The sequence below is a fragment of the Bos grunniens genome, chromosome 13, assembly GCF_055505025.1.
Source record: "Bos grunniens cultivar Pamir isolate PY7600 chromosome 13, Bosgru_T2T1.0, whole genome shotgun sequence".
Classification (NCBI taxonomy): domain Eukaryota; kingdom Metazoa; phylum Chordata; class Mammalia; order Artiodactyla; family Bovidae; genus Bos; species Bos grunniens.
This window is the reverse complement of record NC_141177.1, coordinates 19,901,694-19,923,763: the sequence shown is the minus strand read 5'-3', so window position 1 is coordinate 19,923,763 and position 22,070 is coordinate 19,901,694. Positions and strand designations below refer to the sequence as shown.

The 22,070-nt window shown below is 43.4% G+C and overlaps 1 protein-coding gene, 1 long non-coding RNA gene and 1 other non-coding gene across 7 annotated transcripts in view; 2 read left to right on the top strand and 1 right to left on the bottom strand.

Moving 5' to 3' along the window:
• Window positions 1-19,988, top strand: part of ASIP (agouti signaling protein) — an 80,575-nt gene extending 60,587 nt beyond the window's left edge. For 2 of the 5 annotated variants that reach the window (XM_086332283.1, XM_086332284.1), the window contains exons 2-4: window positions 14,679-14,848; window positions 16,164-16,228; window positions 19,631-19,988. In XM_086332283.1, coding sequence (XP_086188409.1) covers window positions 14,689-14,848; window positions 16,164-16,228; window positions 19,631-19,807 — 402 coding nt within the window. In that variant the 5' untranslated portion in view covers window positions 14,679-14,688 and the 3' untranslated portion in view covers window positions 19,808-19,988. Of the gene's footprint in view, window positions 1-14,678; window positions 14,849-16,163; window positions 16,229-16,645; window positions 17,077-19,048; window positions 19,409-19,630 lie in introns of those variants that run through there. The other 3 variants (XM_086332286.1, XM_086332287.1, XR_015139116.1) reach the window with 3 other exon arrangements.
• On the top strand, window positions 7,529-7,713 carry LOC147360364 (small nucleolar RNA SNORA73 family). The gene has a single exon (XR_015140117.1). It is a non-coding gene; the product is annotated as a small nucleolar RNA SNORA73 family (small nucleolar RNA).
• LOC147360363 (uncharacterized) lies at window positions 17,837-19,631 on the bottom strand. The gene is made up of 2 exons (XR_015139119.1): window positions 19,350-19,631; window positions 17,837-18,858 (listed from the first exon to the last, which is right to left on the bottom strand). It is a non-coding gene; the product is annotated as an uncharacterized LOC147360363 (long non-coding RNA).
• Window positions 19,989-22,070: the final 2,082 nt, after the last annotated feature.

The following is a 22,070-nucleotide window of genomic DNA, read 5'->3' as shown; positions in this document are numbered from 1 at the left end:
CCAAAAAAAAAACTACAGATAAAGTTAGAGTTTCACTTAACCCTCTTGCTCCAATCCCCATAACTTCTATATTTCTTCAACTTTTCCTCCCTACTTAACTTTCTCCTCCGCACTTTCCTTTTCTGACTATTTTGTGTGTACTGCATGCTAAGTCGCTTCATTCGTGTCTGACTCTTTTCAACCCTATGGACTGCAGCCTGCCAGGTTTTCCTGTCCATGGGATTCTCCAGGCAAGAACACTGGAGTGGGTTGCCATGTCTTCTTCCAGGGGATCTTCCCAACCCAGGGATCAAACCCAAGTCTGCTGAGTCTACTGCATTGGTAGGTGGGTTCTTTACCACTAGCACCACCTGGAAAGCCCCGCCTGTTTAATTTTCTTCTCATTAATTCTTTTTTTTTTTTTTTTCTTTTTTCACCATGCCACGCAGCTTGTGGGATTTTAGTTCCCCAACCAGGGATTGAACCCTTGCATTCATCAGTGATAGCACAAGAGTCCTAGCCACTGGACCACCAGGGAATTTCCCTCTTCTCATTAATTCTAAAACCTAGTGAGTTTAATATTTTATACACTCTTCTAAATATGTTTTTCGAAATAGAAGACCAGTTTAAAAGGAGGCTTCTTTAAGGATCTTGATTACTTTTTGGGTGCATATCTGGTCCTTATTTGAAACAGGATTCCATTCCAAGATAAAAGTTGTGATTATTAACTTATATGGTACTTTTTCTTGTGTAACTTTTAAATTGCCTTTAGAATTCTAAAGATATTTTAAGCAACTTGCAGCATTAGAATGAATTTATGGCCTCTCAGAATTACAATTTTGAGTAAAAACACTTAACAGGCTATCTTAATTCTGGTTGTGTCAACTTCAGTTCAGTCGCTCAGTTGTGTCTGACTCTTAGCGACCCCATGGACTGCTGCACACCAGGCCTCAAACTCATGTCCATTGAATCAGTGATGCCATCCAACCATCTCATCCTCTGTCGTCCCCTTCTCCCACCTTCAACCTTTCCCAGCATCAGGGTCTTTTCCAATGAGTCAGTTCTTCACATCAGGTGGCCAAAGTATTGGAGTTTCAGCTTCAGCATCAGTCCTTCCAATATGTCAGCTTAAAATGAAAATTGTTTTTTAATTATAAATTCTCTTGATTTAGGCCATGTATTACTATCCTTACTAGACTTGGCTATAAATCATTGTCTGCTTCCTGAAATCAGATTTATTTTCAGAAGGCAAATTCTTACCATCAAAAGGAATATTCAACAGAGTGTGTTGCAGCCTCTCTGAAGGGGATGCTGCTCATATGGAATCACAGCAGGTTATGTTACTGAACTCAGGTCTGGTTGCTTGTTGCTCAGAAATTAATATTTGAGAGGCAAGTGTTGGTAGAAATAGAAAATGTTGCTTTTAATCAGAAAGCCAGCTTTCTGGGGAGAAGGTGGACTCATGTCCCCAAAAACCAACTCTGAAGATTCTGCTAGGCCATGGAAGTTTTTTAAGGGAAAAGGGGAAGTAATCTGTTAATCATTGAGATAGGGGACCACACTTATCGCCATATCCCCTGTGTGCAGATTTGTTGACTACTTGTGATCTTTCTTTAGATAATATCTTGTTCATATAATTTGTTTGTGAGATTACTGAAGGGAAGACTGGGGAAAGAGGTCTGGTCATCTGTTAATTACTTATTCTTCATTTCTGGTGTTTTGATCTACAGAAAGAATCAACAGATTAGGGAAGATATTATGTGATCAAAAGATGTGAAAAGTATGCTTGGGCAGGAGATGAGTAGAGCATGGTGGTGGTGGTGCCTGGCTTAAGGTTAGTTACAGTATAGCTTTGCCAAAGTGACAAGACAAAATGGGCCTCCTCCATAGATGCTTACAGTCAGAGTTAGAAGAGACCTTAACCATCTAATTCAAATCCTTTTTTGTACAGGTGAAGAAAAAGTGCCCATAGAGAGAAAGTAACTTTCCAGAAGTCCCACAGTGAATTCCTGGCAGGGCCAGGCCTAGAACCTAGGTCCATTTTTGAACCTGCTCCATTAAGATGTCTCATGCCTGGAGCACAGACAGCTGCAGGGAACATCTAGAAGCAATCTTATCATTATATAACTTACTGTTGAAACTGTTGAGTGTAATTTAATGTTTCCCCTAATCCACAAACTTAATTTTTTTCTCAGAAACTTCTTTATAGCCACATGTCACACTATTAGTATCAGCTTTCTCATTCTTATAACCAGAAATGGCTTCATGAGTATTCATGTGAGCAATTGCAAAGGGCCTCATGCTTGCTTAGTTTAAGGTGTTCCTTGAAATTCTTAACTTTTTAGCAAGTGGGTCCACATGTTCATTTTGCACAGAACCCCACAAATTAGGCAGCATACTGGTAACTTACACCCCCTGAGATAGAAATGAGAAAGAAAATGGTCTCCCCATTTTGTTAGGAGATTGTAATGAAATGCCTAGAGGATCAGGAACTTCGCACCTGTACTCCTGACTCAGATCACTGACTACTTCCCACAACCCCAGGCCACCAACCTATTTTGGATGTGCAGGACCTAATAATCTTCCCACTATGCGATTTGGCTTCTTAAGAAAAGCTCTAAGCAACCTAAATGTCCATCAGCAGAGGAATGGATAAAGTAGAGCAAGACATATATATAATGGAATATTACTCAGCCCTTAAAAAGGAACAAAATTGGGTCATTTGTAGAGACATGGATAAACCTAGAGACTGTCATACAGAGTGAAGTAAGTCAGAAAGAGAAAACCAAACATCACATATTAATGCATATATGTGGAATCTAGAAAAATGGTATGGATGATCTTATTTGAAAAACAGAAATAGAGGCACAGACATGGAGAACAAACACATGTACAACAAGGGGAGAAAGGGGGAGTAGAATTAATTGGGAAATTGGGATTGATATGCATACATTGTTGATACTATGTATAAAATAGATAACTAATGAGAACCAACTGTATAACTCAGAGAACCCTACTGAGTGCTCTGTGATGACCTGAGTAAGAAGGAAATCGAAAAAAGAGGGGATATATGTATATGTAGGGCTGCTTCCATTTGCTGTACAATGGAAACCATTTATGTTGCTGAGAAAGCAATTTCAGTTTTGGACCATGAATTTTAAATCATTATCAGATCAGATCAGTCGCTCAGTCGTGTCCGACTCTTTGCAACCCCATGAATCGCAGCACGCCAGGCCTCCCTGTCCATCACCAACTCCCGGAGTTCACTGAAACTCACGTCCATCGAGTCAGTGATGCCATCCAGCCATCTCATCCTCTGTCGTCCCCTTCTCCTCTTGCCCCCAATCCCTCCCAGCATCAGAGTCTTTTCCAATGAGTCAACTCTTCACATAAGGTGGCCAAAGTACTGGAGTTTCAGCTTTAGCATCATTCCTTCCAAAGAAATCCCAGGGCTGATCTCCTTCAGAATGGACTGGTTGGATCTCCTTGTAGTCCAAGGGACTCTCAAGAGTCTTCTCCAACACCACACTTCAAAAGCATCAATTCTTCGGCGCTCAGCCTTATTCACAGTCCAACTCTCACATCCATACATGACCACTGGAAAAACCATAGCCTTGACTAGATGAACGTTTGTTGGCAAAGTAATGTCTCTGCTTTTGAATATGCTATCTAGGTTGGTCATAACTTTCCTTCCAAGGAGTAAGTGTCTTTTAATTTCATGGCTGCAGTCACCATCTGCAGTGATTTTGGAGCCCAGAAAAATAAAATCTGACACTGTTTCCACTGTTTCCCCATCTATTTCCCATGAAATGATGGGACCAGATGCCATGATCTTCGTTTTCTGAATGTTGAGCTTTAAGCCAACTTTTTCACTCTCCACTTTCACTTTCATCAAGAGGCTTTTGAGTTCCTCTTCACTTTCTGCCATAAGGGTGGTGTCATCTGCATATCTGAGGTTATTGATATTTCTCCCAGCAATCTAACTAGGCTCAAACACATCTTTATTAATCAAAATCGGGATGATTACAAGTAACAGTTTTGTCAGTGAGAAAGTTTATTCTTGTAGCATAAAAAATTTATCTGTTGGGGTTCGACAAACTCTTAGAAAGCATTTTCTGCTTCCTGCTGGTTGTAGAAGCCTTTTCCCTGCAAAAAGTTGTCCAGATACTTGAAGAAGTGATAGTCAGTTGGCAAGAGGTCAGGTGAATATGGCGGATGAGGCAAAACTTGTAGCCCAATGTATTCAATGTTTCTTTTGAATTTTTAAAATCTTTATTTATTTTTTAATTGAAGGATAATTGCTTTACAGAATTGTGTTGGTTTCTACCAAATGTTAACATGAATCAGCCATAGGTATACATATGTTCCCTCCTTTTTGAACCTCCCTCCCACCTTCCTCCCCATCCCACCCCTCTAAGTTGTTACAGAAACCCAGATTGAGTTTCCTTTAAAAACCTAGGGATAAAACCACCATATGACCCTGCAATCCCACTACTAGGCCTATACCTGGAAGAAACTAAATTCATTCAACTTTTGAATCATTGGTTGTGCCATGTGTGGTGGAGAAGAATCGGGCCCTTTCTGTACCATGCTGGCTGCAGGCATTGCAGTTTTTCATACGTCTCATAGATTTGCTGAGTATATTTCTCAGATATAATGACTTTGCTGGGATTCAGAAAGCTGTAGTGGATCGGACAGGCAGCAGATCTCCAAACAGTGGCCATGACCTTTTTTTGGTGCAAGCTTGGCTTTGGGAAGTGCTTTGGAGCTTCTCCTCAGTCCAACCACTGAACTGGTCATTGCCAGTTGTCATGTAAAATCCACTTTTTGTCACACGTCACAACCCAATCAATAAACGGTTCATTATTGTTGCATAAAATAAGAGAAGACGACACTTCAAAATGACGATTTTTAAAATTTTCGGTCAGTTCATGAGGCACCCACTTATCATGCTTTTTCACGTTTCCAATTTGCTTCAAATTCTGAATGACCATAAAACAGTTGATGTTGAGTTCTTTGGCAAGTTCTCCTGTAGTAAGAGGATCAGCTTCAGTGATGGCTCTCAGTTGTCATTGTCAACTTCTGATGGCCAGCCACTGCACTCCTCATCTTTAAGGCTCTTGTCTCCTTTGCAAAACTTCTTGAACCACCACTGCACTGTACGTTCGTTAACCATTCCTGTGCCAAAAGCACTGTTGATGTTGCAAGTTGTCTCTGCTGCATTACACACCATTTTGAACTCAAATAAGAACATCGCTTGAACTTACTTTTTATCTAGACATCATTTCCCTAGTCTAAAATAAAAATAAAATAAACAGCAAGTAATAAGTCGTTAGCCAAAAAAAAGGCAAGAAATGTGCATTAAAATGATATGTAACATAATCACATTTATTTAAGAATGTATTCCAATATCAAACAGCACAGTTCGACAATGCAAAACTGCAGTTACTTTGCACCAACCTAAATAACACAACATTGTAAAGCGACTATGCTCTAATAAGGATTTTTTTTTTTAAAGCTCTAGCCAAATAATTGATTAAAATAGGATGGAAATCTCAGTAATTGGCTTTGGCAGTGCACATTTGGCTACCAGTGGCCTGATGGCTATAAAAGGAAGCCTCCCTCTAGGGCAGGAAATTCAAGGAGACTGCCAAAGGGAAAGAACAGCAGAGGCTGTGTGCTAAAAAGAACCATGCAAAAGAGGGAAGAACTGGCAAGAGCAGCACAGAATGTCTGAGCACTCCAGGAGCTACAGCCCAAAACTGGAAGGAGGCTGAGGAAATCAGAGGTCAACAATAATCCATGAAATCACCCAAGACCCTGAGCAGTTTAACCACACTCTTTTTTCTGCCTACCTGAGGCATTTATTTCACTTGTACCTCAACTCTAGCTCTTCTTCTCTCCTCCTTTTTTTGTTAGTTATTTGTTTGTTTGCCATCTAAAGTCAGGGACTTGTTTTTCTAGGGACCCTTTATTCATCGTTTTTTTTGTTTGTTTGTTTTTGTTTTTGTTTTTGTTTTGGTGCACCATGCAAGCTTTCAGGATCCTAGTTCCTCTGACCAGGGATTGAACCCAGGCCTATGGCAGTGAAAGCACTGAGTCTTAACCACTGAACTGACAGGGAATTCCCATATTCATTTATATTGACCATATAGTAAATAGACTCAATTGAGAGAAACATTTATTGAGGGCTTATTTTGTGCTGAGCTTAGGCATTAGGGCTAGGGGTAGTAGGGAGGCGATGGGCATGGAGATGAGTAAGGCAAAGGCTCTGCCCTTAATGAGTCTTCAGCCTAGAAAAGACAGACAAATGAACAAATTATTACAATACAGTGTGTCTAGGGAGGAGACACTACTTAAACTTCCCTGGAGAGAAGTGACAGGAATTCATGTCAAGTCCCATGGCATTCAAAAAGTATTTGTTGCTTGATTGGCTGTTCTTCTTGTTAACTAAGTAGGTAAAGCATATTGTCACTCTCCTGCTACCCCAGGAGAGTGGGGTAAATTTCTAATTTGGTGTGATGAAAATTAGAAATTTTCATCACTAATAAGCCTGGGTGGACATTAAGGAATGGGTCAGTAGCCCCACTGGAGCCTCCCATGCTCAGCCCAGCCAGGCATATCACCAACCACCCAGGTGGATGAAACATGTGTAAGGCAGAGGGATCCTTCTGCAGCTGCTGAACATCTGGTGTGAGGAATCTAGGTAACTGTGAATGAGAGACATTACTCCTCTGGTCCAGACCCTCAGTATTTGGTACAGCTAGTTTGGCTGAGAAACTAAACCAGAACAAAAATTAAGTGTTGCTTCTCCCAGCTTTTGGCATGTCAGAAACTGTGGCTATGAGCCAGAAGAGTAACAGGCTTTGAGAGTGTTCCAGGGCAGAGCAAGAACCCCAGGTAATAGGAAGGTATGCCATGAGAAAACCCTACATTTTACTGACAGAGGCAGTAGGTACTGAGAGCAAATTGCATGCTGAATTTAAGGTACAAAAGGGGAGGAGGGTCTTGCAAATTCCCCAGGCTCACTATCACACAACAAATATAACTCTCTGTCCAGCTTCTTAAAATCCTTTGGTGTTATGTCAAACAGCTTCTAATATTTTATTTCTATCCTCCTTTATTTTTTCTTGTTGTTGTTCAGTCACTCAATTGTGTTCAATTCTTTGCAACCATGGGCTGCAGCACACCAGGCTTCCCTGTCCTTCACCATCTCCCGAAGTTTGCTCAAATTCATGTTCATTGAGTTGATAATGCCATCTAACCATCTCATCCTCTGTCACTCCCTTCTCCTTTTGCCTTCAGTCTTTCCCAGCATCAGGGTCTTTTCCAGTGAATTGGTTGTTTGCATCAGGTGGCCAAATTATTGGAGCTTCGGCATCAGTCCTTCCAATGAATATTCTGGATTGATTTCATTTAGAATTGACTGGTTTGATCCCTTTGCTGTCCACGGGACTCTCAACAGCCTTCTCCAACACCACAGTATGAAAGCATCAAAGTGTTTCTTATTACAAAGTGATAACATGCTTGTAAAAATATTCAAATACATCCAGTATGGATACCCCAGGAGGTCACTCTACCTAGGCTCTAAGTGGTGTACAGGAGCGTGATGTGCAATCCCTTTCCACAATGTTGGGGGTGAAGCCGGGCATTGCAACTGCACCTGCATATTCCTACAGCTTCTCAGAGTCCTATGGACAATGACTGAGAAGACAAACCATGCAGGAAGCATCTAAAAAAAAAAATCCTGGCTCCCCTCCCAGGTGCCACCAGCACAGCCCAGAGCAGGCTGTCAGGACTTCAGCTCATAAACACCTAGTTAGGTCAGCAGCTAATATTGTTTGCAGTCTTCAAGAAGATTCTGCTGCCTTTACCTCTTCTTCAGTTCTCATCTTTCACTATACCTCTGTCCCAATAGGTGGTTAGCCATCCCCCATCACTGGGACATGACAATTCTTTCCTTTCCTTTGGGGACCAAGGCCTTGACCTAAAGGATGAAGGTGTCACCTTATCCCCAGTGTCATAGCTAAGGGGATGTCTGTGGCATACACTCAGTGCCCACTGAATACTGATACACCATCTCCCTACCTTACAGAGATACTCTGGACACTGTCTCCCATAGCCCCTCAATCAACCCTTACGCATTAGTACTCACGTGCGTGCACACACACACGCACAAACAGATCAACGCTCCTGAGGTGTATAAACTACTCACGTTTAGCCATGACTTTTCATGCCCTCTTTTTCAGACTTTAATCAGATTCAGTCCCACTAATACACTTATAAATGCCTCAGCTCTTAAGGGTACACAAGTAGCCTTTACAAAATCCTTCTTTGTGCGACTACTTAACCTCCCCGAAGATCAAGAAGCAGGAATCAGAAGTTATGGATTCATTGAATGTTAAAATAGGTCTTTCCACTCTTTCATCCATTAAACAAATCTGTATTCAGGTTGTACTCTGTGCCTTGTAATGTGTACCGGGTTGTATGGTTCTCTCCTTTTGTTTCACAGATAAGAAAGCAGAGGCCCAGGTGAGCTGAGGGTGCACACAGTCTCTTAAATGGCAGGTATATCCATGAAACCTCACTCCCCTTTCTGGATTCTTTATATCCACATACTGAAGAGAAACTCATCTTAAGTCCTAAGCAGTAACTTAAAGCAGATGATGAGCTTAAGAGGAAGAATTACCACCAGTGATACCACCGATCAGAGGACATTCTTCACTACTATGGAGTGGAAGGACAGATTACTCTTAAGAAAAGCAATTACACAGGTCACTGCTGTCAGTGTTTTGATCCTGTATTAGCAGATGGAGTGTGTGTCCCCTGTTGAGGAGTAATAGCACCAGGCTTTGTATAGGTTCCCAACCCGTCGCCTGAAATGGCAAAGTCCCCCAACTCTGAAAACTGTTTGTTCTTTTTTCTTTGCTAACTCATTTGGCAACAAAATCTGTCCTGAACTGATGCAAATCAATTCTCAGTCTTTGTTTATCCTTTGTATATTCACACCTTTTTGCTTCAGAAGCATCAATATATTTGTAATGGGTGCTTCTAGACCCCATATATGTGGTTTAATATAGTATATAGAAGATATTGTTTTTCTAAAATCCACAAAATCCTGAATTAAAAAAAAGAAAATTGACCCCAAGGATCACAATACATCTAGGTATTGTGGATATATATTATATTTAGAATATACAGTCTCTTACAGGATTGGTTTAAGAAATATTGGTTCTTACCCTCTCCCAATACATAAATAAGATTGATTTCACTGAGACTACACCCTTCCCAGGCTCAGTCTAGTTTTATAGATTCTGTAACTATAAAAGAAACTGTATTTTCAGTTTATTCCTTAAGAGTTGCTTGTACAACAAAGGAAACAAAAAAATTAAACCTTGGAATTCACTATAATCTGAATTAGTCTAGAGATGGTACCTGGTGACTTCTCCTGCCTGCCTGTTGTGCAATGGCTAGTATATTAAACTGCTGGTTGCTGTGCTGGTGATAATTCCTGCATTATCAGGTGTTCAGAGGAAGTGATGCAAGTTGGGTCTCAGTTCATCTCCCCCAAACTCCAGTCACTTCTTTTCTGACTCACATTTCCCAACTCTCCTTTCACTTCAGTGCAGGAATTCTCAGTATTATTTTTTTAATATTTATTTGTTTATTTGTCTGTGTCGGGTCTTAGTTGCAGCACATGGGATCTTCTTTGTGTCATGCCAGATTTTTCATGCTTGCTTGACAGCCCCTTGTGAGTCTCACATTCTAGACACGGTCAGGAAACTTTTCCTGTGAAAGGCTAGATACTAAATGTTCTATGCTTTATGGACCACATAGGGTCTCTAGTTGTTGTTTGGCCACTCCTCAAGGCTTGCAGGATCTTAGTTCCCCAATCACGGACTGAACCCTGGCCTTCACAGAGTCCTAACCACTGGACTATCACGGAATTCCCTGTTGTTTTTTATTTTTTAATAGAACATTTTACAAATGTCAAAACCATTCTTAGCTTGAAGACCATACAAATGCTGCACAAAATATGGAAAAAGAAAATGAATACTGCAGTCACTAAAGGCCACAGATTCAGCTTCAGTGATAAGTAAATAAATGCTTGTGTAACAAGCTAAGTACTATGCTTAGGTCAGAAGTGGTCAGGCATAAGAAATGGTAAAGGGGGAGCTTTGTATTGGGACCAGGAGGTAGCTAAGCTCTGTAAGGACAGGCATCATTTTGTATCTTGATCACTATTGTAACCCAAAAATCTAGCATAGCACTGATTTATAGTAGGTACTTAACTAATAATTTTCACTATGAAAGCATTTGGTGTCATTTTGGGGGGTTCCGAAGAACTCTCGTACCACAGTCCTTTATGTTTCAGTGCAGAAAGAAAGAGTTCAGGAAGAGACAAAGTGATAGATTAAGAAATGATTTATTTGAATAGGCTGCTTGTGAGGCTTACAAGCCAGAGGGTGACAGGGTGCCATACCCCAAGAATTTAGTGGGCTGCAGTTTTATAACCAAAGTAAAAGTAGAGAGAGGGAGAAGAAATTTCTTTTTCTTGAATAGACGTCATCCTTCCATCATCAGCTCCTCCTGTAGGTTGAACAAGAGAATTTTCTTGTTCTACGTGGTCAAGCTAGGTCCACAAATTACTGTTTTTCATGTGTGCAGAGAGCATGTCCTAGGGAATCATTAACTTATTGAGCTCACTGGACAAGATGTCTCATGCCAGCATTGTTTTATTGTTTGTAGGCATATCTCATACTTCTGTTGTATGGTTTGTTGCTACGCAAGCCCGCTTGGTTTTGTGGTTAAGCAAACCTGATTTTTTTTTAATCTGAGTAATTGGTTTTTTTAATCTGAGTAATACAAGGGTCTCCCGTATTTTTTCTACTTACAATCCCCTAGTAGGATTAACTATTTAATGACCTGTTTTGTCCCTTTGTGAAAGTTGCTCAGTCGTGTCTGACTCTTTGCGACCCCATGGACTATACAGTGCTTGGAATTCTCCAGGTCAGAATACTGGAGTAGGTAGACATTCCCTTTTCCAGGGGATCTTCCCAATCCAGGGATCAAACCCAGGTCTCCTGCATTGCAGGTGGATTCTTTACCAGCTGAGCCACCAGGGAACCCCAAGAATACTGGAGTGGGTGGACTATCCCTTCTTTAGTGGATATTCCCAACCCAGGAATCAAACTGGGGTCTCCTGCATTGTAGGCAGATTCTTTATCAGCTGAGCTACCAGGGAAGCCTTTTGTCCCTTTACTCTGTCTCTGTCAACGAGATGAATGAATATGTGTGTATGAATGAATGGAAATTGGACTTTATTTAAAAGGAAGCTTAATCTGGTTATATGTTCTAAAGTCAAGGCCAATGAGGAGGCTTTTATGGAAGACCAAGTGGGAGGAACTAGACCACTAGGGACAGAAGGAATGGAAAGGGAGGGAGAAATGGTTGTGAGAAATGGGAGGAATGAAAATCACTAGAACTCAAATGACTGATTGATTGGATGTGGGGAACAAGAGAGAAGGAAATTGCTCTCCAATCTAAGAGCCCAGCAGCAGCATCAGAGAGAGAAGGGAGTCCTACGATGAAGAGATGGTCCAGGAGTTGAGAAGGAAGGAATGGAGGAAATCGTTCAAATATAATTTTCCTCAGTCCTAACCAACTAGCCATACCAGGCAACCCTGATGGCTCTAGTTAGACTGAACTTGGCTAGAAGAACCTTTTGGTTGGCCAAGAATTTAGAATTCAAGTGGCATCTAAAACAGGCAGAGAGGCCAATTGGAATAGGTGGGTATGACAGCAGAGCTACAGCAGCTGGAAGGCAACCATGAGGCTCTTGAAACAAAGAACCAGTCTAACTGATGAGATGACCCACTGCTGCTGCTGCTGCAGTCACTTCAGTTGTGTCCGACTCTGTGTGACCCAGTGGACGGCAGCCCACCAGGCTCCCACGTCCCTGGGATTCTCCAGGCAAGAACACTGGAGTGGGTTGCCATTTCCTTCTCCAATGCATGAAAATGAAAAGTGAAAGTGAAGTCGCTCAGTCGTATCCTACTCTTCGCAACCCCATGGACTGCAGCCTACCAGGCTCCTCTGTCAATGGGATTTTCCAGGCAAGAGTACTGGAGTGGGGTGCCATTGCCTTCTCCGAGATGACCCACATGAACACTTAAAAGAATAATGAAGTACTAAGTGATAAGGTATTAAGTTTAAGACCTGGAAGAGTTCAGAAAAAGGAGAGAACTACTGGGGCTGACCTGAAACTGAGAGAGAAATGTGCCAACACTGGCATTGAGCTGGGCCCTGGAGGAAGGATAAAATGTGATTGGGGGAGCTCAGGGTAGATAATGTTGTTGAAGTCAGAGCAAAGGCCTCCTGATGGAGGAGTAGTGTAACTGGTTCCACTGAGAAGAAGGTATGGGCTGGAGTGAAGAGGAAGTGGAAAATATGAGATTATTTAAAGAGAGCATAAAGTAAAATTTGGTAAGAGATTGGATGTAAAGATCAGGGAAGAAAGAGTCAAAAATTAAAACCAACATTCTTGACTGTGGAGGGTGGTGATTGGACAAAGATAGAAAGCACAGTGAAGCCAGATCATGCTCGCAGTTAACTTATGCAAAGTCAACCATATGTACTTAGTGAGTGGGTGAGAGAGGGGAGAGAAACAATTTAAATATGCAGGTGAGGCGAGGCGAGGACTTCCCTGCTGGCACATTGGATAAGAATCCACCTGCCAATGCAGGGGATATGGGTTTGATCCCTGGTCCAGGAAGATTCTACATGCCATGGAGCCACTAAGCCCATGCACCACAACCACTGGGCCCACATGCCTAGAGCATGTGTTCTGCAACAAGAGAAGCTACTGCAACGAGAAGCCTGCACACCACATGGAAGAGTAGCCCCTGTTCACGCAATTAGAGAAAGCCTGTGTGCAGCAATGAAAACCCAGCACAGCCAAAATAAATACGTTTTTATTATTATTACAAATAAAGCCTGTAACGAGAAGCCTGCACACCACGTGCAAGAGTAGCCCCTGCTCACACAATTAGAGAAAGCCTGTGTGCAGCAATGAAAACCTGGCACAGCCAAAATAAATACGTTTTAAAAATAAATAAATATGCAGGCGATTCTGATCAACCTCCTATCCAAAGAGCCCCTGTTCTGTGAGAAGGAGACAGCCACTCCAGAATTGAGAGCTGCGGATATGCTTTTCCCTCAGCTGGTCTCAGTTCCTGTACACCTCTCATAGTATGAACCTTTCATTATGCTGATGGTGATCCTGGTGTTCAACGAAAAAGATTTTTTTCATACAATATGATCCCTAAAGGCAAGCCAATTACTTATTCCAGTGTGAAATTAAAAAAAAAAATTCCATCATTTGCCAGCTAGAGAAACTGTACTCTGCGATTTTTGCTTTAGAGTCTAACTTTACACCTGAAAATGTAACAACAGGACTATTTGCAAGGGAAAATATCCTTTAGAATGCCCTGAGTTGAGAGTAACAGAAAACTCCACTCATACTAGTTTAAAACAATAAAGGGGGGACTTCCCTGGTGGTCCAGTGGTTAAGACTCCCCCTTCCAATGCAAGGGGTGTGAGTTTGAGCTAAGATCTTACATGCTCCACAGCCCAAAACCAAAACACAAAACAGAAGCAATATTATTACAAATAAAGGCTTTAAAAATGGTTCACATAAAAAAAAAATCTTAAGAAAATAAAGGGAATATATTGGCTTGAGTGTGTGCTGAGTCACTTCAGTCGTGTCTGACTGTTTGAAACCCTATGGACTGGAGCCCTCCAGGCTCCTCTTTCCATGGGATTCTCCAGGCAAGAATACTGGGGTGGGTTGCCATGCCCTCCTCCAGGGGATCTTCCCGACCCAGGTCTCCTACATCTCCTACATTGGCAGGCAGGTTCTTCACCTCTAGTGCCACCTAACTAATAAGTCCAGATACGATAGCAAGAACATGCACAGGGTGGGTGAGGAGTGGGGATCGCACATTCAGAGACGATAAGATGATGCTGAAACTGTGAGCCCTGATTGAGACAAACAGACATTTGTGGGAAGAAACCCACTCTGGGATCTGTCTTCTTCATCAAAACCCAGCTAGCAATAAATCAGTAAATCTAGCTAGCCTATGTGAACAGGTCCATCCTATCCTTCTGACACAAAACATACCTGCATTCCTTTCCTCTGGATGTCAGAATATAGCATATACAATGACCTACACATTTATCCAAAGGAGTCATTTATCCATGCACCTTCTCTTGAGTCTTAACTCATGAGCTTTATTCTCTGTACTTTAATAAGACCTCTGCCACTGTGAGGCATTACTGGGGACCTATCAACAATTCTGCTTAGGCCTTGGATCTCCTGGAGCTACTGACATAAAATGAAACAAAAACAGCACCCCACCCTCTGGAAGGCAGAGACCAATTGCAATGCATTCTTTTTCTTTTTGCAGTCTCCCTCCCTTCCTTGTCTTTCTTCCTCTCCCATCTCTCCTTTCCTCTCTTTTTCCTTCATGAGTTCTCCTTCCCTGTCCTAAGCCTTGCTGGTCCTCCAGCTCCACTGGGACACTGGGCTGTGGGATGGGGGTCAGAGTACCAGCCCAAAGAAACATGAAGAAAGCAGGAGGGCACATGCATCTGCCAGAACCCCTGGCCCACCTGACTGCCTTCTCTGTTGCTCTTAGGCCTCCTGGGATGGATGTCAGCCGCCTCCTCCTGGCTACCTTGCTGGTCTGCCTGTGCTTCCTCACTGCCTACAGCCACCTGGCACCTGAGGAAAAGCCCAGAGATGAAAGGAACCTGAAGAACAACTCTTCCATGAACCTGTTGGATTTCCCTTCTGTCTCTATCGTGGGTGAGTTGCCTGGCCTGTGGCCCAGCCTCTGGGCTCTGGCCCGTGAGAAGGGGCTGCAGGGGGTCAAACACTCCCCAAGCCGATATCAGGATCCATTGCCATTGGTCAGAGCTCCTTTATGCTCATTCCTCAGAACAATTCTGGAGAAATCAAGTGCCCCTTAATTCATTTGGTTAAGAAAGCTCTGCCTCTCACCAATCTAATATGCAGCTTAGCATGATAGAGGCTCTAAGAAACCACAAAGTCAAGACACTTGGTGAATTTGGTTTAACTTGGTGTTTCTGAAACTTACTAAATCACATAACTCCTATCAGTGGTAAAATTTTTAGAAAATGCTGCAGAATATAACCAAATTTGGGACAAACTAGTTCTTTCATGCCAGGGTTGAGAATTGAAAATGACTGCTCAGAGGAAAATATCAGGGGTATTAGAGCCTAGCATTGGAAAATTTCTGGTTCAAATTCATCTGACAATAATTATAATAAAATATATATTTATTTTCTGATAGGCACTCTGAAGTGAATACTATTTTTATTCCTATTTTATTCCACAGCTAAGTAAATTAAAAGTTAGAAAAGTTAAGTAATTAACATACAGTTTGTAATTGGCAGAGACGGTCCACGGGTCGCAAAGAGTAAGACAAGACTGAGCGACTGAACTCAACTGACTGAACTGAATACACACCCAGGTTCTGGGTTAGGTTCTGTTTAACTCCAGAATCTAAGCTCAAAACTAATATTCCTTACTGACTTGCCTCTCACTTCAAAAAGAGGATATTCTAGATATATGGGAAGGGACTGAAGCACATTAACATTGGTCTGTGTCAGATTTTCCACTATATAAACATACCTCATTTATCCTCACAACTCTTGAAGGTAGGTATTACAGTACCTACTTGCATATGAGAAAACTGAGTCTTAAGGAGATTAAGTAGGTTGTCCAAAACCACAAAGCTGTTATGTGGCAGTCAGGATTCAAATCAGGTCTGCCTGGCTCCAAAGCTCTGAGAAATAGGAAATAGGAATACCGGAAACACAAGACCATCCTTGTAGAGACACTGAGTCCATTTTCCAGGGCCTTCTTGGATTTTCCCTTTTGCTTTCCTTCAGAGAACTCTTTGCTCTCAGTCTGTGTCTCCAGGTCTGCAGCCAGGCTGCAGAAGCTGCTGGCCTAAGTCCCAAGATATGATCTATCCAAACAAACCTTCATCCTCTCCCCAACCCTGGGGCTTCCTAGAGCCCTCTCTGCTCTTTGCACTTCACTGAAGTTAAGGACCCTCAGAAAATGGCTTTGTTCCTTCTGTCTCTCTTTGAAGCGCTGAACAAGAAATCCAAAAAGATCAGCAGAAATGAAGCGGAAAAGAAGAAAAGACCTTCCAAGGTAGGCCTGGGAGTTCACATTGTCGGGATGGGACTGGACTTAAAGCGGGAGGACACCTAAGCTCTGGCTAGAAAATAAATGAAAGATTTCCAGGGTTGCATGCCCCAGAGAAACTGAAAGCTACCAAAACCTTCCTGACCTCGAGCACTGAGACAGCCAAGAGCTGAGGTCCAGGATGCTGAGTAAAATTGCTTATCTACACTAAACTAGCTTGAACCTTGCCTAAAATAACTAGCTCAAACTTCCTAAACTAGCTCGAACCCTGCGTGAAATTTCACTGTCATTCATTCTTTTGGATGAAAGCAATGCTTCCCAAACCTCAGTCATTTCAGAACCATTTCTACAACTTTTACCACATCTGAGTTCCACTTATTTAATATTTGTTTAAAACTTAAAAACAAAAATACTATGTAACAGGACTTCCCTGGTGGCTCTATGGTAAAGAATCCTCCTGCCAATGCAGAAGACATGGGTTGGATCCTTGGGTCGGAAAGACCACCACACGGCTCGGAGCAACTAGGCCTGTGCGCCGCGACTATTGAACCTGTGCTCTAGAGCCGGGGAGCTGCAACTAACTACTGACCCTGTGCGCCCTAGGGCCCATGCAAGGCGACAAGAGAGGCCACTGCAACGAGAGGCCCAAACACTGCACCTAGAGAGTAGACCCCACTAACCACAGCTAGAGAAAAGCCCTCGAAGCAACCAAGACTCTGGACAGCCAAAAACAAAAATAAATTAAAAGAAAAACAACTATATAATCATGATAGAAAACCAGTATCACTTGGCATAAATAGGAAGTAACCATGAAAATAAGTAAAATGAAAATAAAACCTTGTTCGCAAATTCTAGCTGGTTGGTGTTGCTTGCCACGTTCTAAATCTTAGACTTGCTCTCTGCATTAACAAAGAAGGATTAGAAAGTGTTGGGGAAACACTAAGGATATATTGACATCAAACTGAGCCTTTCCATTTGAAAGAGACTGAAAAAAGAATCCTCTCTCACTGTGTGATTCAGTGTCATTTAATATTCATGTACTGCCTAAAATTGTACCACCATGATACAGGTTCCCACACTTCGAGAAATACTAGATTAAGGCACTGTTGAAATGCACAGTGTTCCTATTTTAGTGTGCCTCATTTGATCAGATCATGGCAAACAGAGCCAGAATACTGTACTAGGCATTGGAACACGACCTGGCACTGTTTGCACAATAAAGTTCCCTGTTCTCTTTGAGCCTTCTGTAAAGTGAACAAGCAGATCAGATGATTGACAGCACTGTAAAATCTATTTACATGCTAGATTCTGGGAATACAGTAGTGAACAGAGAGATATGTAACTGCTCTCATGGAGTTTACACTCTTCTGGGAGAAACAGAATAGCACGTTAACCAGTGCCGTTCAGATAATGATAAACACTGTGAAGAAATGAAAGCATGGCAGTGAGACAGAAGAAAGGGAAAGTGGTCAGGGGAAGTTCTCTAGAAGGAGGCAGCACTTAAAAGACTGAGAAACTCTGTAATCTTGAGCCACAGTGTTCAATGGAAATGCAATGTGAGACACATATAAATTAAAATTCTAGTAGCCAGATTTTTAAAAGAAAAAAAACAGGTGCAATTAATATTAATATTTTATTTAACTCAGTAGATCCCAAATATTATAATTTTAATATGTAACCAACATAAAAAGTTATTGATATTTTACTTTTTTTGCGCTAAGTCTTGACTTTTACACTCTCAATTCCAATGCCCAGTTTTTAACACTAGTGAAATACAGTCCTAACAAAACAATGTTCAGTTCAGTTGCATCCGACTCTGCGACCCCATGAATTGCAGCACTCCAGGCCTCCCTGTCCATCACCAATTCCCGGAGTTCACCCAAACTCATGTCCATCGAGTCGGTGATGCCATTCAGCCATCTCATCCTCTGTCATCCCCTTCTCCTCCTCCCCCCAATCCCTCCCAGCATCAGAGTCTTTTCCAATGAGTTAACTCTTTGCATGAGGTGGCCGAAGTATTGGAGTTTTTCAGCTTTAGCATCAGTCCTTCCAAAGAACACCCAGGACTGATCTCCTTTAGAATGGACTGGTTGGATCTCCTTGCAGTCCAAGGGACTCTCAAGTGTCTTCTCCAACACCACACTTCAAAAGCATCGGTGCTCAGCTTTCTTCACAGTCCAACTCTCACATCCATACATGACCACTGGAAAAACCATAGCCTTGACTAGACGGACTTTTGTTGGCAAAGTAATATCTCTGCTTTTGAATATGCTATCTAGGTTGGTCATAACTTTCCTTCCAAGGAGTAAGCATCTTTTAATTTCATGGCTGCAATTACCATCTGCCGTGATTTTGGAGCCCCCCAAAAATAAAGTCTGACACTGTTCCCACTGTTTCCCCATCTATTTCCCATGAAGTGATGGGACCAGTTGCCATGATCTTCGTTTTCTGAATGTTGAGCTTTAAGCCAACTTTTTCACTCTCCTCTTTCACTTTCATCAAGAGGCTTTTTACTTCCTCTTCACTTTCTGCCATAAGGGTGGTGTCATCTGCATATCTGAGGTTATTGAGATTTCTCCCAGCAATCTTGATGCCAGCTTGTGCTTCCTCCAGCCCAGCGTTTCTCATGAGGTACTCTGCATAGAAGTTAAATAAGCAGGGTGACAATATACAGCCTTGACGTAGTTGTCTTTAATGGGAAACATTTTACTTCATCTTTAAATTTTAATTAAAATTAAATAAAAATTGAAAACTTGGTTCCTCAGTTGCCCTAGACACATTTATTAAAGTACTCAGCAGCCACATATGGTGGGTGGCTGCCTGCACTGGACAGCATAGCAAAGAATGTCCCCAGGAAAGGAAGCCCCAAAACAAAGCGCCTGCAACAAGAACTCATTTGCTGTGTTCGGTGCACAGAGGGTGAGTGGGTGGGGCAGTGTGTTTAAGACCAGTGGGAGTGGTAGGCGGGCCAAACCACAGAGGGCCTCAGGGATCCCAGTAAGGGGAAGGAGGACGTGCTTAGTCCCTTGTGCGCTGGAGATTGGACAGTAAGGGGGCAAGGGCAGCAGACAGGGGCCAAGCCCAGGGTTTCAGCGGTAGCGAAGAAGTGGCTAGACTCCGAACCTACCGTGAAGGCAGTACCAACAGGGATTGCGGATACACTGGAAGGGGAAGACAACAGAGACGGTAGTTTAAAACCGTGCAGCTGAGTGGGATCCCGTAGGGAGAGAAGAGGCCAGCCCCGAGCCAGTTAAGTGTTGATGGCGGAGCAGGCTGGGACCCGCTAGGGTGCTCTGTGGGCATGGTGGACAGCAGGTGGGGACGTCTAGTCCGAGGAGTTCCCAGGCAGGGGTGAGGACGAGTGGGGAGGACGTAGATGGCTCGGGCAGCCCCGGCGTTTCCCCGCAGAGAAAGGCTCCGATGAAGAACGTGGCACGGACCCGGCCCCCGCCGCCTACCCCCTGCGTGGCCACCCGCGACAGCTGCAAGCCTCCAGCGTCCGCCTGCTGCGACCCGTGCGCCTTCTGCCAGTGCCGCTTCTTCCGCAGCGCCTGCTCCTGCCGCGTGCTCAACCCCACCTGCTGAACACGCCTCAGGGTGGCGGGGCGGGGCTCCCGGGGCCCTGGGGCCTTTCTGGGGTGGGAGAGCTCTGGTAAGAGGGGCTTCCGAAAAAGGGGTGGGCGTGGCTATTGACGTTGGGGCGGGGCTTCAGGAAGTCTCAGCTAGGGCTGGGCTAAAATCCAAATACATGTAATCTTCTCGAAAATGTGTGGCTTTTTCTTTAAGGAACCCGAACCAATCTTTTCCCTTCGCCTAGTCCCCTGCACCGCAGAAGTTACTCGAGCTGCGCACCTGCTGTCTCCCAGGCCTAGGGAAACGCGGTTACTTAGCCCTGAGGCTGCACTCCTGGTAAGCGCTTTTCTGGATCTGGCAGCCAGAGACAGTGCTGCCCCCTACCTTTAACCCTAGGGACACCCGAAGTGGAGACGCTCAGTCGTGTCCGACTCTTTGCGACCCCATGGACAGTAGCCTACCAGGCTCCGCCATTCATGGGATTTTCCAGGCAAGAATACTGGAGTGGGCTGCCATTTCCTTCTCCAGGGGATATTTCCAACCCAGGGATCGAATCCAGGTCTCCTGCATTGCAGACAGACGCTTTACCGGCTGAGCCAGGACACCCGAAGCTGCCTCCAAAATCAGGGAGGCAGAAAGTAAAGTCGCTCAGTCGTGTCCGTCTATTTGCAATCCCATGGACTGTAGCCTGCAGGGACTTCCAGACACCCGAAGCTGCCTCCAAAACCAGGGAGGCAGAAAGCAACCGTTAAGGAACTACTGGGCCTCCCAGGCAGCGCTGTGGTAAAGAACTCGCCTGCCAATGCAGGAGACACAAGAGACGTCGATTTGATGGTCCCTGGTAGGGAAGATGATTCCTTGGAGTAGGAGTCAGTTCAGTCGCTCAGTCGTGTCCAACTCTTTGCGACCCCGTGAATCACAGCACGCCAGGCCTCCCTGTCCATCACGAACTCCCGGAGTTCACTCAGACTCACGTCCATTGAGTCAGTGATGCCATCCAGCCATCTCATCCTCTGTCGTCCCCTTCTCCTCCTGCCCCCAATCCCTCCCAGCATCAGAATCTTTTCCAATGAGTCAACTCTTCACATAAGGTGGCCAAAGTACTGAAGTTTCAGCTTCAGCATCATTCCCTCCAAAGAAATCCCAGGGCTGATCTCCGTTAGAATGGACTGTTTGGATCTCCTGGCAGTCCAAGGGACTCTCAAGAGTCTTCTCCAACACCACACTTCAAAAGCATCAATTCTTCGGCGCTCAGCCTTCTTCACAGTCCAACTCTCACATCCATACATGACCACAGGAAAAACCACAGCCTTGACTAGACGAACCTTTGTTGGCAAAGTAATGTCTCTGCTTTTGAATATGCTATCTAGGTTGGTCATAACCTTCCTTCCAAGGAGTAAGCGTCTTTTAATTTCATGGCTGCAGTCGCCATCTGCAGTGATTTTGGAGCTCCAAAAAATAAAGTCTGACACTGTTCCCACTGTTTCCCCATCTATTTCCCATGAAGTGATGGGACCAGATGCCATGATCTTCGTTTTCTGAATGTTGACCTTTAAGCCAAGTTTTTCACTCTCCACTTTCACTTTCATCAAGAGGCTTTTTAGTTCCTCTTCACTTTCTGCCATAAGGGTGCTGTCATCTGCATATCTGAGGTTATTGATATTTCTCCCGGCAATCTTTATTCCAGCTTGTGTTTCTTCCAGTCCAGCGTTTCTCATGATGTACTCTGCATAGAAGTTAAATAAGCAGGGTGACAATATACAGCCTTGACGTACTCCTTTTCCTATTTGGAACCAGTCTGTTGGTCCATGGCCAGTTCTAACTGTTGCTTCCTGACCTGCATACAGATTTCTCAAGAGGCAGGTCAGGTGGTCTGGTATGCCCATCTCTTTCAGAATTTTCCACAGTTTATTGTGATCCACACAGTCAAAGGCTTTGGCATAGTCAATAAAGCAGAAATAGATGTTTTTCTGGAACTCTCTTGTTTTTTCCACGATCCAGCAGATGTTGGCAATTTGATCTCTGGTTCCTCTGCCTTTTCTAAAACCAGCTTGAACATTTGGAAGTTCATGGTTCACGTATTGCTGAAGCCTGGCTTGGAGAATTTTGAGCATTACTTTACTAGCATGTGAGATGAGTGCAATTGTGCAGTAGTTTGAGCATTCTTTGGCATTGCCTTTCTTTGGGATTGGAATGAAAACTGACCTTTTCCAGTCCTATGGCCACTACTGAGTTTTCCAAATTTGCTGGCATATTGAGTGCAGCACTTTCACAG